Consider the following 16,022-nt stretch of genomic DNA (forward strand, 5'->3'; position numbering starts at 1 on the left):
CCCGAAGGGGTGCTCTTTCCTGTTATTCTGAACAGCTCCTTTAAAAGAACTTCAAACCAGAATCCCAAGGCCACAGCATTGTCTTAGCCTCTGAGCTGTGACAAAGCAGCAGCTCCAGAACACCCTGGGAATCGGCCGGCGTGGGCAGCTTGTGGCTTTCCTTCAGAAGTCAAGGCGTGCCTCGTAAGAAAACAAGTCAGATGCTAGAGAGTGACCTCTTTTATTAGGTTCACCATCTTCACCACAGAGAGACCATAGTGTTTGTCCATAGCCTGAAATACTCAAAGGCCATAGTGTTGAAAAGAGGGTGAGCTTCAGGTCTCTTTGTCGCCATTAATCCTGGTCCCTGCTGGTCTCTCCTTTTTGCATCAGAAAAGCTTTCTTGTATTTTTTTTTTTTTAATAGAGGGAGAAAACAGCTGTGTGGGATTTGAGAATGGGATTTTAATGGTCACTGAAGACACACAAAAGCTTTGCTGTGATCGTGAAGTGTTCTGGGGGCAATTGACTCCTTTGTCTGGGGCAGCAAAACAAGCTGGCTGCTGGAGGAGAAAAGAGAACCAACTGGAACGTGTGATTGAGGCCTCTTTAGGCCAGATCTTCAGCACATTTGCAAAAAGCTGTTTTCAGGCATCTCTTCATGACATTCAGCATCACTTTTTACTGTTTAGCTCATTTTTCCCTTGTGAAAGAAACAAATTAATTTGGAAGGTGCTTGGCAGGAATTATTTCTGTAGGTCTTTCTGGAAGGAAAATGGAAACTGTGAGTGACAATATGAGTTTGTTTGTGTGAAGCAGGCCTTTCACTGGGAGAAAAAAGAACCAGTGCCCTCTTTTCTGCAGGGCAGCCCAAGGGGCCATTTCTCAGCCCTTTGCTCAGTTGGAAAATTGCAACAGATGTGGGACATTGTGAGGCTTCTCAAAATGTAATCTTGAAAAGGCTTTGGGGGGTTTAAATTGTTCTGAGGAAGAGTGGAAACCCAGAGCAGCAGGAGCCCATCCAGTTACTCATTCCAGTGAGAACAAGAGCCATTCCTGTTCATCCATGGAAGGGATCCGTTTTCCACCAGGGCAACTATGATGGAACAGACTGTGCTGATCTGACTCAAAGTTATGATTCTTGGGGCTTTGAAATCATTGCCGCCGTTTGGTACTATCCCTCTAGGCACATGCATGTTACAGAAATGGAAATGACTTGGTTGGAGGGAATCCGGACAGACAGCCAGGGTTTTATTTACTTTCTGCCAGACTTCATGACAGTTGACTTGGTAGAGCCATGAAGGAATTACTCTCTCACTTACTGGCCTGCTGTAGGCCCATCCTAGGTCAGTCAGGAGGGACACAGGATAAGAAGTCAGGAATTCCTAGTACATAATCCAGCACCACTTTTCATGGGAGATGAACTGAAACCAGAGTCATTATGGAAGCCACTATCCAGTGGTTCTCCTATTCGAGAATTAGGTCTGGAATTATAGACTCTGTCGGCCGCATATCTGTACATTAGACTCATTATAACATTTACCAGGAAAGCAAGAGAGCTTGGTTCACTTTCAATTTTTAAAAAAATATGATAAAATTAAATAAAATGATACTATGAATGTTATAAAAGGCAATCCAAACAATATAAAAAAGTATTAAAAATTTGAATTTAGAGTATATTTTATTGATTGATGAAATTTCATTGTAGAAATAATATTTGAAATATGTTGTATTTTGGCTTATTATGATTTAGAAAAAACCTTGTTTGGGTTTTTTTTTTCTTTTTTAGATTTTGAAGTGAATAATGAAAAGACATTTTTATTAATGGTAATAGAGAGCCTTGCCATGTTTAACCCTAAAAGTATAAATGAAAATTGCATGAAAACAGATATTCCTCCTCACAGACATTGAAGAGATATGATAGCTAATTTTATCATGTGACATTTTGTTTTCTATTTCTTAGCAGCTTCAGTAGAAAAGAGAATGTGTTGAGGTGCCTAGGTAGCTCAGTCGGTTGAGCATCCAACTTCACCTCAGGTCATGATCTCATGGTTGATAGGTTCAAGCCCCATACTGGGCTTTGCACTGACAGCGTGGAGTCTGCTTCAGATTCTCTGTCTCCCTCTCTCTCTGCACCTCCTCCCACTCATGCTCATTTGTGTGTGCACTCTCTGTCTCTCCCTCTCTCTCCCCTTCTGTCTCTCACAAAAATAAGTCAACATTAAAAAAGAGAGGGGGGCCTGGGTGGCTCGGTTGGTTAAATGGCTGAGTCTTGGTTTCAGCTCAGGTCATGATCTCATGGTTTGTGGTTTCGAGCCCTGAATTGGGCTCTGTGCTGACCGCAAAGAGGCTGCTTGGGATTCTCTCTCTTTCCTTCTCTCTCTGCTCCTCCCTTGTGCTCTCTTTCCACCATCATCCCTCAAAATAAATAAATAAATTAAAAAAAAAGAGAGAGAGAATATGTTTATTCTAGTCAAGCTCCCCTAATGCCACATAGAGAATCCTTGGGAAAGTCTTGAATTATGATTCTGCACTTTTGTTAGAGAACTTTCTTCCCCTTAAATCCAAGATTCTTAATCTCACTGTAGGTGTATTTCACAGACTAGCTGTGGGAGCTTGGCCAAATTATTTCACGTCCTTAAGTCTCTATTTCTGTAAAATGTAGTTAAAAATAGTACCTAACTCCTTAGGGTTGTTAGATCCTAAGGATTGTGTTTGTTTGTTTGTTTGTTTGTTTGTTTGTTTTTAAGTAGGCTCCATGCCCAAAATGGAGCTTAAACTCATGACCCTGAGATCAAAAGTCACATGCTTTACTGACTGAGCCAGCCAGGCACCCCTATAGGGTTGTTTTGGGGGATACGAGATAATGTACGTAAAGATTTGGGCATGGTTAACAGGAGATATTAAGTACTTAGTAAATGTTAGCCATTAGAAAGGCTATTTTGATGGTTGTGATGATGTTTGAATATGATATTAAAGAACCCAATTAAGCATGTTTATTTTATATTTATATTCTAAAATAAGATATAAATCTATATTTAATAACTACTAATACCAGAAATAAAGTCAGAAGCATAGTTTATTAATTTCCTTGTAGTTTAGTCTTTCAGGAGACATTTACCATGGTTTCCTCTTTATAATATATTAATTTGATTACAAACATGAAGCGTGCTATGTTGGAGAGCTTATTGGTAAGACTTTTGAGATCACCCTCCTCACAGCCACCAGAGAGTGAATGTTTCAATGGTTCCTCTACCTGAATAATAAAATCCAAATGCCTGGCATTCAAGAATTTTTAAAATCTATCCTAAGCTTCCTTTCTTCCCTCTCTTCCTATATGTCAAGCATGACCTTTTATGACCTGCCCCCTTTTCTTCCTGGGGAGATCCTATTCATCCTTTAATGTCGCACACAGATGTGGCCTCTAGGAAGCCTTCAGGGATGCCATCAGCCAGAATTAATAGCACCCTCGTTTCTATTCCTTTAGCGCTAGGCCTATGTTCAGTGAATGATTTTCACTTTATAATCCTTCTGACAGCTCTGTGAAACAGCAAAAGTCATCAAGTGCTTGTGCTCAAAGGTAATTAAGACCACTGTGATCCCTGCTTCCAAGGAGTTCATGGTCTATGGAGAAAAAACCTGTAAACACCTCTAACAGTGGGCCATAGAGATCATGGCAGAGGGGTGTGCACAGAAAACCCAAAGGTGGCACACATTCTGTATTCAGGGGTTTGTATGAAGGAGTGTGGGGTCAATGCCATCTGTTTACTGTTATCTCTAGCACTCTTCCTTCCTTGGCCTCTGTCCCCTCACTGACCAGATCATTTCCCACTTTGGCTAGTCAGTTGCAGGGCTGGGACATATTATGATGGAGCACAAGAACGCTGCATTTTATGTCCAAATGGAACCTTCCAAAATGAGGAAGGACAAATCACATGTGAACCGTGCCCAAGACCAGAAAATCCAGGAGCCCTGAAGACTCCAGAAGCTTGGAATATATCTGAATGTGGAGGTAAGGGTTCCATCTGCTCCTTCTTATTCCTCCGGTCTCCAATATTGCTTAGATGGAAGTAACGTTTCAGTGCAGACAATGCATACTGCACCATGGGCTTCCTATGGGCAGGGACCACATTGGGTTTATCTTTGGCTCGAGTGCCTACCTTGGTGCCCAACACATGCTGGGGTGATGCTCACTTGGACAAATAAATGAAAAGTTGATAGAAGGCATTGTCAGAAAAGAAGGTGTAAGCGTTGCTAATGCACACTTTACTCACTGTAAATAAATATACCTTGACACCTGAATGATCTCTCAGTGTGTACTGTTACAGTGGAGAAAGTGGTTCTCACTGTTTGTCCAGTTTTGGTCTCAAATTCATACTGTATTGATTTTTAAGGAGTAACCATTTGGTGACTTTGTTAAAACTCTGTGAAGAGTTTTTCATGTCTCTTATGTTAACTCTAGAGCCAGGTTGATTTAGATTTTTGTGGGCTTATTTCCCATTTATTTTATTAATAAAATAATTTGATATTTGATTTTTGATTAAGTGGCCAGCTGTATTGACGCTCTGTGGGCTCACATAGAAGGTGTGATCTGACACGGTAGTTTGTAGGTGATGTCTGTGGTGGAGAGCAGGTGGCCCCTGCCTCTCCTCCCAGTGACTCCCAGAGCCAGCTTTAGTTCCCACCTACATGACTCCCGACTCAACTGTGGGATCTTTCAAAGGGTTTAAAAATCAGAGCCTCAGACTAACTGCGTGACTCCTACCATATCTTTGGCCTGTTATGAAATCCTAGGACCAACTGTGGGTTGATAAGGAAGCACTTTGGAGCATCTATTTATACTTGTATGTGACCTTATTAAGATATATTTATAATAATAATGTTAGTAGTAATTATAATAATAATAATTGCTAACATGTATTGAGTACTTACCTATGCCAGGCATAGGCAAAGTATATTACATGAATTAGTCCTCTGCTTGTTGTATCACTACAACAACTTTATGAGGGTCAGGTAACTCACTGAAGGTCACACAGCCAAAGAGTGGAGGATCTGGCATCAGAACATAGGTCTGACAGATTCCAGACTCTTCCCCTGGGTGTGTGTTCATTAAATGTCATTATATCTAGAACTTGTAGGTAGAAAGAAGACTGTGAAAATTAATAAGGGAGAGATCAGCAGTACAAGAGTCAACAGATTTTCATAATACCTTGGCAATGACAAGCTAATTCCTAAGGAACATGTGCTTTTAGAAATCCTTTGGTTTATGGCTGTGCTTCTTGCCATAAACTTAAAAAATAATAAAGTAAGGTGCTTAAAGTCCCTCTGGTGCTTAAAGACCCACTGGGTCCCTCTATCAATGTGGATTCGATTGGTTGGATTTAGTAGGGGAAGTCCAGGGCACACTCTAGTGTAAGATGTAACTTAGTGTATATAATTGATAAAACAGGGAGACTCTTTCTTTCATGACCAGAAGAGTCTTTATATCACTAGGATGTAGCAGCTGGGTAAGAGTGTACTTCTGGGACAGATTACCAGATTGATTCCAGAGCAGAGAACCCTCTCTGGGGGCTCCTGCACTGCAGGGGTTATCTGGGCACTGTGTAGTCCTAAGCCTTAAGCAAATGCAGGCCTCATCCCAACTTTGGAAGCAGTTAACACTTGGCTCCTTGGTCTCCATCTTGGCACCATGCTTTGTAGCTCTGTGTGTAAACATCAAGCACTCACATGCCACCTACTCAGGGTCAGTGGCAGGGCAGGAGAGGGCTCCTCTCACAGAGGTGGGAGCTCAGGTCAGCATAGGGCAATAGGTCTCACCAAGTTCTGAGCTCATCTACAGAGAGATGGGAAAGGGTCTGCCCAGGGGGCCTTGCTCACTTAGGGTCATTGGTTTCCCCAGGTCTGTGCCAACCCGGTGAATATTCTGCAGATGGTTTTGCACCCTGTCAGCTCTGTGCCCTGGGCACATTCCAGCCTGAGGCTGGCCGTACTTCCTGCTTCCCCTGTGGAGGAGGCCTCCCTACCAAACATCTGGGAGCCACTTCCTTCCAGGACTGTGAAACCAGAGGTGAGGACTTCGCAGCTTGCTTTTTTCCAGAGCTGAATTTCCCTTTTGAGAACCGTGGGCGTCTGGTAAAGCTCCTATCAAGCCCAGCCCAGAGGTGCCTTGTGTGGTGTCCCAGTAGCTGAGAGGTCAGGTCCCAGCACCATCCACTCCTGCAGGATATACAAGGAGCATGGGAACTCCCTAGATGTGGTCTCCCCCAGCCACCTGGCCCCCTTCAGACAGGGCTGACTGGTCTGGGTGAGGTGAACAGGTTTTATGCAACAGGTTCTTGGCTCCTTCTTTCCAGCCTTCCTACCTCTCAGCGCCCTCCCCTGGCCCCCCTCCCATATAGGTCCTGCCCTTCCCCAGAGACCCACTGCCACCTCTCCCAGGACCTGGCATCAGTTAAGCACTCTCACAGCTCACAAGCGTGCTTTGCATGAGAACTCAGGCTGTGCTCATTTATGCCTGACTCTGCATGGACTGTAAACTCTGTGAAGATACACCCATACTTTGTTCCCTTTGTATTTTGCTCAGTGTTGTGAGTCACAGGTCCCACCCAAGCTGGCTATTTAGGGAATTAAGTGTTGATTAGCCCCAGATTAGTAGGAAAGCAGTACTTCATTTGGGCATACAAATTTATTTCACCAACTGTGAAAACTTTTATGTGACTGTTGATGAAAACACAATTTTTTTTTCATTTTCTCCACCCTCCCCCGACCCCACAGTTCAATGTTCACCTGGACATTTCTACAACACCACCACTCACCGATGTATTCGTTGCCCAGCAGGAACATATCAACCTGAATTTGGAAAAAATAATTGTGTTTCTTGCCCAGGAAATACTACCACTGACTTTGATGGCTCCACAAACATAACTCAATGTAAAGGTAGGTCTCTCTAAGGCTTTCACAGTCTTGACCAAGAGGGAGGTGCCTGGGTCCACCTGGGACTAGGGGGGTTGGTGCAGCGGTCCCAGGTGCCTTGAGAACCATGAGGACACGGTTAACCCAGCTCAGGCACTGCAGGTCAGCACCGAAGGAGAGCCAGGCTTGGCTCTCAGGTACTTACTTGTGTTGATCCTGGCTACTTCTCTGGGCACATTGACAGGCTATGCTTGCTGAAATTTCCTCCCACAGAGTTTCAGTTCAGCAAACATTGTTTGAGGACCTGTCATATGCGAGACCCTCCAAGCAGAATAAGTCCCTTGCCCTGCAGGCAGCACAGGTTGTAGGATTGAAGAGGAAAGAGCAATTAACTCTGCCTAGAGAGATGAGGGAAGGCTTCTGGAAGGCATGAGAAGGTTTTGATGGAGAGGGTGGGGGGAACGCAGGAGAAAGAGCTTTATACCCAAGACCACAGCTGGAAGGAAACACACACTCGGAAAAATGAAAGGCTTTTTAAGAGACCCCCTGGACCTGGATCATGGAATGTCTGAGTGGAATCTGAGGCAGAGCAGGAAGGGAAGCCTTGAATGCCACACAAAGGAATTTTATTTGTGTCCTGTAGGAATGGGGAGCAGATCATTCAAGGACTTGTATATTTAGCTGGTTGGTTGGTTTTTAACCATTATGTAAAATTCTCTACTAAAGGTCAGAAGTGAATCTCAGCTGACTCATTGTCATTAACACAGTGGTGTAGGGGAGCAAGGAGGCCTTCCCAAACTGGAGGAGTTTGGGATTGAAGTTCACAGTGTTGGAAAATTCTTCCCTGTACCCAGATGAAATCTGTTTCCTTGTCCTCCCATCCCCAACCCTTCATTGGCCCTTAGGAGCCACATGGCATGGATCTTCAGGCTGTCCTTCAGACTTGAAGTTGAGTCCTTCTCAACTCCATGGCTCTCCCCACTCCACCCCCTTCCAAGAAGAAATTTTTTTAGTGGGAATAATAATTCACAGTTACAGGGCACCTGGGTGGCTCAGTTGGTTGAGTGTCCAACTTTGGCTCAGGTCATGATCTCATGGTTCATGGATCCAAGTCCCACATCGGTCTCTCTGCCTACAGCATGGAACCTGCTTTAGGATCTTCTGTCTCCTTCTCTCTCTGCCCCTCCCCCACTCACACTTTCTCTCTCAAAAATAAATAAACATTAAAAAAAATAATTGCCAGTTACAATTAGAGAGGAAAAAAATAGTGCCTTCAACATCCTCTCCCGCACAGGTTCACCTGACAGTTTTATACAATAAGCCCCTTGAGGGCAAGGACTGTGTCTTTCTCATTTCTGAACTCCCAGAGCTTTTGCTAACATTTATTGGATGAATGGAGATTCAATGGCTGAGGGGTGTGTGTGTGTGTGTGTGTGCACACGCGAGTGCTCCTGATCTTTGCTCCCAGAGGTCAGTATCCAGCAAGCCCCATATTGACTGAGACCTAATTGGAATTTTCTTCTGCACCAAAAATAAAATGTGGTCTTGACCAGAAAGAAAAGAGAAAGAATATGGCTATCATAAATTCATTAAGGTCTCTAGGAAAGGGTCACATATCCTCTAGTTAGCAGTCAGCTCTGTTCTCCCTATTTTTAAAGACCTAGAAATTCTATGTCATGGGTTCCCCTGGCACCTAGACTTTGTAAGCAAAATATTGAAAACCAAATTCATCCTTTGTTTCATGAATGCCTTCCTCTGATCTTGAGCACCTTCAAGTTAAAGAGAAAATGGTAACTCAGAGGGGAACTCAGTGGGGTGAGCTCTGTGTGGGGAGTTAGTGTAGTTAGGCTCCCACAGGCGACCGTAGGCATTACAGGACACATTAATTCCTGGGATGGTGCCATTCCTCAATGGCAAGAGGATGCAGTGGTTCTCCTCAGTTGAGCTGCTGGTGGCCATGACAGAATGATGAAAATGCTGTGCCTTCATAACTCATGGCATTTCCTCTTCCAGACAGAAGATGTGGAGGGGAGCTGGGAGATTTCACCGGATACATTGAATCCCCAAACTACCCAGGCAATTACCCAGCCAACACGGAGTGTACATGGACCATCAACCCGCCGCCCAAGCGCCGAATCTTGATTGTGGTCCCTGAGATCTTCCTGCCCATAGAAGATGACTGTGGAGACTACCTGGTGATGCGGAAAACCTGTGCGTCCCCTCTCTCCCCTCCCCTCTAAGGCTAGCGTGGAAGCCTGCTGGCATGCTCCCCAGCTTTAAATGTGAGCAGCAAGGCTAGTGTCACCTCTGTATTAGAACAGAGATGGGACATGAGTTTATAGTGTTTGCCAAGAAACAAAATTTAGACAAACCCACCTTGAGGCCTCTTGCTGAATCCCAGAGGTAGTGATTCTGCAGGTCAGTCTCCCCCTCCCCGGGCTTGCCGGGGACCCTCTTCCACAACATCACACAGAGCCAATGAAGCTCATGGAAGCCAGGCCCCAGACCGTTGTCTCACTGTGGGAAGCCACTCGTGGCTTTGGGACTGACCGAGGCTAAAGTCATAGTCCAGCCAGGAGGGACCCTCCTCCTATCCTGATGCATGACCCAGTGCCCATTAAGGGACACTGCCAGCAACACAACTTCAAGGCAGTGTAGTGAGTGAGCTCAGCAGCCAGACTGCGTAGACCTGAACCCAGCTTCACCTTTTGTTAGTTCCGTGATCTTGGACATACATTCTGATTCTTTCTGCAACTCCTTTTTCTCATCTGCTAAAATGGGGATGATAATAGTTGCTACCTCATAGGGTTATCATGAGGAGTAAATGACTTCATGTACATAAAGCACTTAGAATAATAATGACACATGGAGCCACTGTGTTTGCCACTCTTATTAGTGGTTACAGTGTCTGAAGTCAGGTGTGGGTTTGAATCCTGACCTATTCACACACTGGCTCTGTGACCCTGGGCAAATGCTTAAACTCTGTAAATGAGTTAACAACGGCACCGACTTCCTGTGACTTTCAGAGGATTAAGTGAGATAAAGTCCATGAAGTGCATAGTGCACCACCTAGTCTCTGGAAGCATGCGGGGATTGGGGGTGGTTATTGCTGGATGACAGCAGGTAGCTCTGGAATTAGACGGCCTCTCCTTAGCCCCTGCAGTGAGCACCGCAGCCTGGGCTGCTGCTGTTTGCCTAGCCATGGGCGTTTCAGTTAGCCTTCTCTGGGGGCTTGCAATCACCAGTGGAGTCCAGTCAATTCCCGGGACTTTGGCTCTTATGAGCTGAGCCCAAAGAGCTCTGGAGCATAACTTGTTTTACGGTGTTTTCATTTGAAACGATGAGTGTTTATTGTCTGCTGCTCAGGATGAGTCCTGAACCCTGCCCTCTCTAACTTCCCTTGGCAGCTTCATCGAATTCTGTGACAACATATGAAACCTGTCAGACCTATGAACGCCCCATCGCCTTCACCTCCAGGTCAAAGAAGCTGTGGATTCAGTTTAAGTCCAATGAAGGGAACAGCGCCAGAGGGTTCCAGGTCCCGTATGTGACATACGACGGTAAGCGCTGTGAAGCTTGGGCTGCATCACGCCCAAGGAGCTTCTCTGCTTTCAGGAGAACCAACTTCTGGGCCAGCTGGTAGATTGCTGACAAGCACATGTGCTCAGAAAGGCAGGTGGAATAAGGAGAAAGGACACTGCTGACTCACATGTGTCAAATTTTAAACAAGCATTTGGGGACACTGACTACAGGGATGAAAAGATGTTTTAGAAAATAAGTAAAAGTGAGCATGGCTTGGTGGGGAAGCATATGGGCCAGCCTCGACCTAATCTCTTCAGTGACTTTGTGTATGTTACTTACCATCTCTAAGTCTCATGTTCTTAATGTGTAAATGAGGATAATCATTAGATCTAACATGGCAGTTAAATGTGATAATCCACAAAGGACTTGGTGCAGTGCCAGGCACATAGTAAATACTCAGTAAATACTAGCTAATTATGACTGTGACTTTCATTACATGGAATCCTGAGGAGCAGGGGAGAAAGACCCAAGTTCTGGTCCTGTCTCTGCTACTAATTTGCTGTGTAATTTTGGGCAAATCAGATGACTTCTCTGGTTTCATTTGCTTCTTGTTAGGTGAAGGGGTGCCTCCTGTGAGCCCTGGGGGCCTACCTGGGTCTGGGACTTGGTTGATAAACATTTACTTAAAATACAAAATGCACTGGAAAGAATACAGCAAAATCTCAAGAGATTTGGGCCTTGAAAGAACATATGAGTTGTGTGTGTGTGTGTGTGTGTGTGTGTGTGTGTGTGTGTTTTGTTTTGTTTTGTGTTTTTTTTAATGGGAAGAACATTAGTTAGAGAGAATGATCTAGGCCAAAGGATAGAGTACCTGGCATGTATGGGGACTGATTAATGGCCTGATTTGGTCAGTCGGTAGGGTGCATGGAGCTTAGCAGTGAGAGATAAGATTAGAAGCGTGTGGAGTTGGGTGGTGAAGGGCCTGGAGTGCTAAACTCAGAAGGGTGGACCTAATCTTACAGGGAGCCATGAGCCATTGAAGGTTTTTACACAAGTGTTGACAGTAGATGTTTTGGACAGATAGTATTCTATGGATTTTATAAAAGCATTTCACATTTATAACATGTTCCAAATCCAGGATTATCAACTCTGTGCCTGAAACCATGCCAAATCCCTCCTGATAAGGGCTCTTAGGATCAGAGCCCTAGGTGGACACAAATACCTCCCATGTGGCTCTGCTGAGAGAGACAGAACACCTCATCTACCTGAAAGCAAACAACCAACAGCCCCCCTACCCCCAATCTGGAATCAGTGAAAGAACCAAAAAAGACACGGAGACTCCAGAATAAATATCACTAAAGCTCACATCTTTTTGCTTGGCTGTTCTCAACTCTACCTTTGTGATACATGAAAACACCTTTTTTTTTTTTTTTTTCATTTTCTCAAATAAAGAGTTGTAGCTTGAACCAGGGAAATTACACATAAAGCTGCTGAGGCCCATGAGAGTGTGTCTTACACATGTCACAGCAGATACTAGTTGAAAATTTCTGTGTTAGTAATATAGAAGCCTTTTAGGTCTTTACTCAGAGCTTATTTCATCTTTTTTTTTTTTTTTTGAACATATATTTCAGACAAGCTTGATAGCTGGTTTCCAAGCCCGGAAGAATAGAAATCACATTTAGAAGGGGCAAGTGAGGCTGCTACAGAGTGGCTTACTGACCACTGGAGGACGGGGAGAACTGTAGTCCCAGCTAACTTGCGCTGAGTACGTGTACTGAGTACCAGGCATGTGCTGAGTGCCTTTGACACCGCACAGCCCTCATAATTGCCATAGACACGATTCTTTCCTGATTCTATGGACAAGACCACTCAGGCTTAGAGATTAACTTAGACTAACTGGCCTGAGGTCAGGAGGACAAAGTGGCAGAGATCTTTGGGACTCCAGGGCCTGAGTTCTTACCTATGACTCTTGACTGCTTTTCTCATGACAGTTGTAGCAAGGGATAAAACATGGTAGTTCTTGATAGTGGAGGGAATGTTTTTAAAAGACAGCAGTCTGGGGTGCCTGGGTGGCTCAGGTAACGATCTCATGGTTCATGAGTTCGGGCCCTGCATCAGGTTCTGTGCTGACAGCGCAGAGCCTGCTTCGGATACTCTGTCTCCCTCTCTCTCTGCCCCTCCCCAGCTTGTACGCTCTCTCTCAAAATAAATAAGTAAACATTTAAAAAAGACAGCAGTCTGGGAGCATTTGGTGTGGTGGCAAATAGTGCTTCAGTTCTCTCTTACACTAGGACATGGCACAGCAACTGGTCCTCCTAGTGGTGAACACCAATCATCAAGAGGAGCTAGTTCTCTGAGGAAGAGACTCTGCAACAAAGGAATTCAAGATAAACATGTACTCTTACTCATATTTGATATTCACTAAAGTAGAAGAATAAGAAGGAAGATACCACATGAATAGAGCACCAGTGAGGTTGAACCTATATTAAATTAGTAATCATGAGAACCATACAATAGTTAATAAATGTTCATTAATCACCACTTGACTAGGAGAAACTTTTTCAAGCACTCTTTCCACATAGTTCCAGTGATGTTCTTATGATTTGTTTGGTTTTGTTTGTACATGATATGCATACAAAGAGGCATTCTTTTCAGCCTGGAATTTGGAAAAGATTGTGTTTTGCATGTGCTTGGTTTGAATTATGACTAGGAAGTAGGCTAGACTTTGAAAGGTGGGGATTTAGATTTGGAGACAGCTTACGTTGTGTGCACTGCATTTACTATGTACATCAACACCAAAAATTAACTAATAAGAAAATGAACATAGCTTTCTTCCCTCTTTAACCAATGAAATTCTCCCCATCCCCTCCAAAAAAAAAAAAAAAAAGACGAAAAAAGGAAAGAAGAGTCTTGCTTGGTACTAAGAAGCTTGATTGTTTTACATAATACAAGGGCAGAGAGAAAAAAGGGAGGACAGAAGGGAGAAAAGTAGAGAAGAGAAAAGCCCTGAGGCTGGTGAACTCACCAGAGAGCAAGTATAGATGGAAGAGATGAGAACCAAGCTCTGAGCCCTGCAACCCTCCCATAGTAAGAGATCAGGGAGAGGAGGAAGAACAGCAAAGGAACTTCAGACAAAGTGACCAGTGAGGTAGGAGGAAAACCTGAAAGCATGGTATCCCGGAAGCTGAGTGAAGAAGTGGATCGAGGAGGAGGGGTGACTAGAGACAGTGAGTGTTGACAATTCTTTTGAGTAGTTTTGCAATAAAGAGGGCAAAAATGTAGGATGGAAGCTGAGGGAGAAATGAGGTCAAGGCGGGGACTTTTTTGGGATTGCAGACATAATAACATGTTTACATGCTGATGGGGAAGGCCCAATAGAGAGAGAAAATGTCATCATGTAGGAAAGAAAGGGCAGAAGTGCTGGAACAATGCCCTTGACTTGGTGAGAGAAGATGGAGCCAGTGGAAAAAGTGGAGGAAGGGTGTTGACTGGATGCACAGAGGGTTCATCCAAGGGAAGATGGAACAGAAGAGGTGGGTGCAGAGGCTGGTAGGTGAGAGGATGTGGGAGTCTGTGGAAGTTCTCTTCTGATCACCTTCTCAGTATCACAGCGGTCACTGTTCTGATAGCAGCTGCAGAAGAGGCATTTCCCAGAACCTTATTTAAAAATGAAAGAAAGAGTGAGTTTGGAAATAACTAAATCCCATGAATGTCAATCATGTCCTTTATTCCAACAGAGGACTATCAGGAGCTCATTGAAGATATAGTTCGAGATGGCAGGCTCTATGCATCTGAGAACCATCAGGAAATACTTAAGGTAGGTACATAGTGAAGGGGGATGCTGCAGTCACCCATGGAGCTCCCAGGCACCACTGGAGGAAGGTTTTCCTTTTGCTCCATGTTGCCACCTTTCAGACACCAAGCCTGCTCTGGGCTGAGGTCAGTTTTATATCTTCACCAGACTTAATTAAAACAAATATTCAGATGGCTTTCTTCGGTGTTGTCAAGTGAAACTGTATTATTATTATTTTTTTTAATTTGGAAATGCGTGGAGGAACAGTGGGAAACTTGCTTACTCTAAATCCAGGCCAGTGGCAAATCATGGTTCCATGTTCACTCTCCAAATAACTGAATATCATTGACTCCTTGTTTATCCTTCAAGCCTAAAGTCCACCAAATTTTAGATGCTTATAAGTACTTATCAGACACTTGCCATCTCACCAACCCTGTAAATATTCCCCAGATTCCAGTGTTGCATCTCATCTGGTTTAGAAAAAGAAAACCATTTTTTATATATTACCCTTTCCTTTACAAAAGTAACCCATGTTTTTTGTAGATACTTTGGGAAAATAAATACTGGAAAAGAGATAAAAATCAGAGGAAACAATTTTCACTAAGTGTTTCTCAGCTCAGCAACCTACTGTCCAACACTGGGACATTATAGTTCCATTGGCAAAATGTTGGAATGTTTAAGTATTTTGGCCCAGTAACAAAACTTGTGTTCTTTTTAGGATAAGAAGCTGATCAAAGCTCTGTTTGATGTCCTGGCCCACCCCCAGAACTATTTCAAGTACACAGCCCAGGAATCCCGAGAGATGTTCCCAAGATCTTTCATCCGATTGCTACGTTCCAAAGTGTCCAGGTTCTTGAGGCCTTACAAATGAGCCGGGCCACGTGCCACTCAGTGCCACGATCTGCCTGTGGGCTGCTGGGACGCAGCCATCTGCCTATGCAGCCAACATAGTCGGATATCGCTGCCTCCAGTAGCAGTGACTCATTAGAGTTCAATTTTTATAGATAATACAGATATTTTGGTAAATTGAACTTGGTTTTTCTTTCCCAGCATTGTGGACATGGGTTATGAATGGCAGTGAGTCCTACCATCTTTCACTGCGGTGGGTGGATGTCTTGGGGACATCAAGGGCTGGCTGAGCTGGACGTTAGTCAGCTCAGATGAGACTCACCTGTCCTTCCTGGTTCTCACTCCTCCTCAAGGGGGCCGTGGTGGAAAGGAGTTCACAGAAGGGGCTGCCTTACCTGAAACTTCAGCTTCCTCCTTCCCAGTCCTCCCTAAGGGAGCCCTCTGCACCCATGCTGTGACCAGGCAGAGCAGGAAAGAAGGAAGGGAGGGTGGGAGAGCCCTTCAGGCATCATGCACCCACCTGAGACCCAGGAGGATTCTGTTTCCCCATAGCCTTCTCCAGCCTGTATGACCAGAGTTTGATCCCAGGACCCTGGGTTCTGAGCAGTGATCATTTAAGAATACTTAAGCAGAAAGAATTAGAAATAAAAAGATAAAAGCTAAACACTTCCACAGATGTAATAATGTGGATCTGTGGACGATGGCCTTCCTAGTTGCCAGCTTCCACTCTGCAGCGAATGCACAGTGCTGGTTTTAGCACCTTCAGCTGTGCCTTCAGATGCTCCGCTGGGCCCTGCATCAGGGCCTGGAGAGTTCAGGCCGGATGTGATCTCCTTGGCGGATGAGAATCACCCACTGTTATGAAAAGGAGATTTCACAGATCCTGAGTCACTACTGCCAAGGGTGCTACTTCTCAGTGGGCTTGCCTCCACAGGTGTCTGAGGGCCACGTGGGCCACTGTGCAGCCA

At 44.5% G+C, this 16,022-nt stretch overlaps 1 protein-coding gene across 6 annotated transcripts in view; it reads left to right on the plus strand.

Moving 5' to 3' along the window:
- SCUBE2 (signal peptide, CUB domain and EGF like domain containing 2) overlaps positions 1–15,236 on the plus strand; it is a 62,802-nt gene extending 47,566 nt beyond the window's left edge. For all 6 annotated transcript variants that reach the window (XM_019456246.2, XM_019456252.2, XM_019456247.2 and 3 more), the window contains 7 exons: positions 3,820–3,990; positions 5,878–6,045; positions 6,753–6,914; positions 8,904–9,101; positions 10,298–10,450; positions 14,150–14,229; positions 14,924–15,236. In XM_019456246.2, the coding sequence (XP_019311791.1) occupies positions 3,820–3,990; positions 5,878–6,045; positions 6,753–6,914; positions 8,904–9,101; positions 10,298–10,450; positions 14,150–14,229; positions 14,924–15,076 (1,085 nt within the window). In that variant the 3' untranslated portion in view covers positions 15,077–15,236. The remainder of the gene's footprint in view (positions 1–3,819; positions 3,991–5,877; positions 6,046–6,752; positions 6,915–8,903; positions 9,102–10,297; positions 10,451–14,149; positions 14,230–14,923) is intronic.
- The last annotated feature ends 786 nt before the right edge of the window (positions 15,237–16,022 follow it).

Source organism: Panthera pardus, unplaced genomic scaffold, assembly GCF_024362965.1.
Source record: "Panthera pardus isolate Hobbes unplaced genomic scaffold, ASM2436296v1 HiC_scaffold_12, whole genome shotgun sequence".
NCBI classification, from domain to species: domain Eukaryota; kingdom Metazoa; phylum Chordata; class Mammalia; order Carnivora; family Felidae; genus Panthera; species Panthera pardus.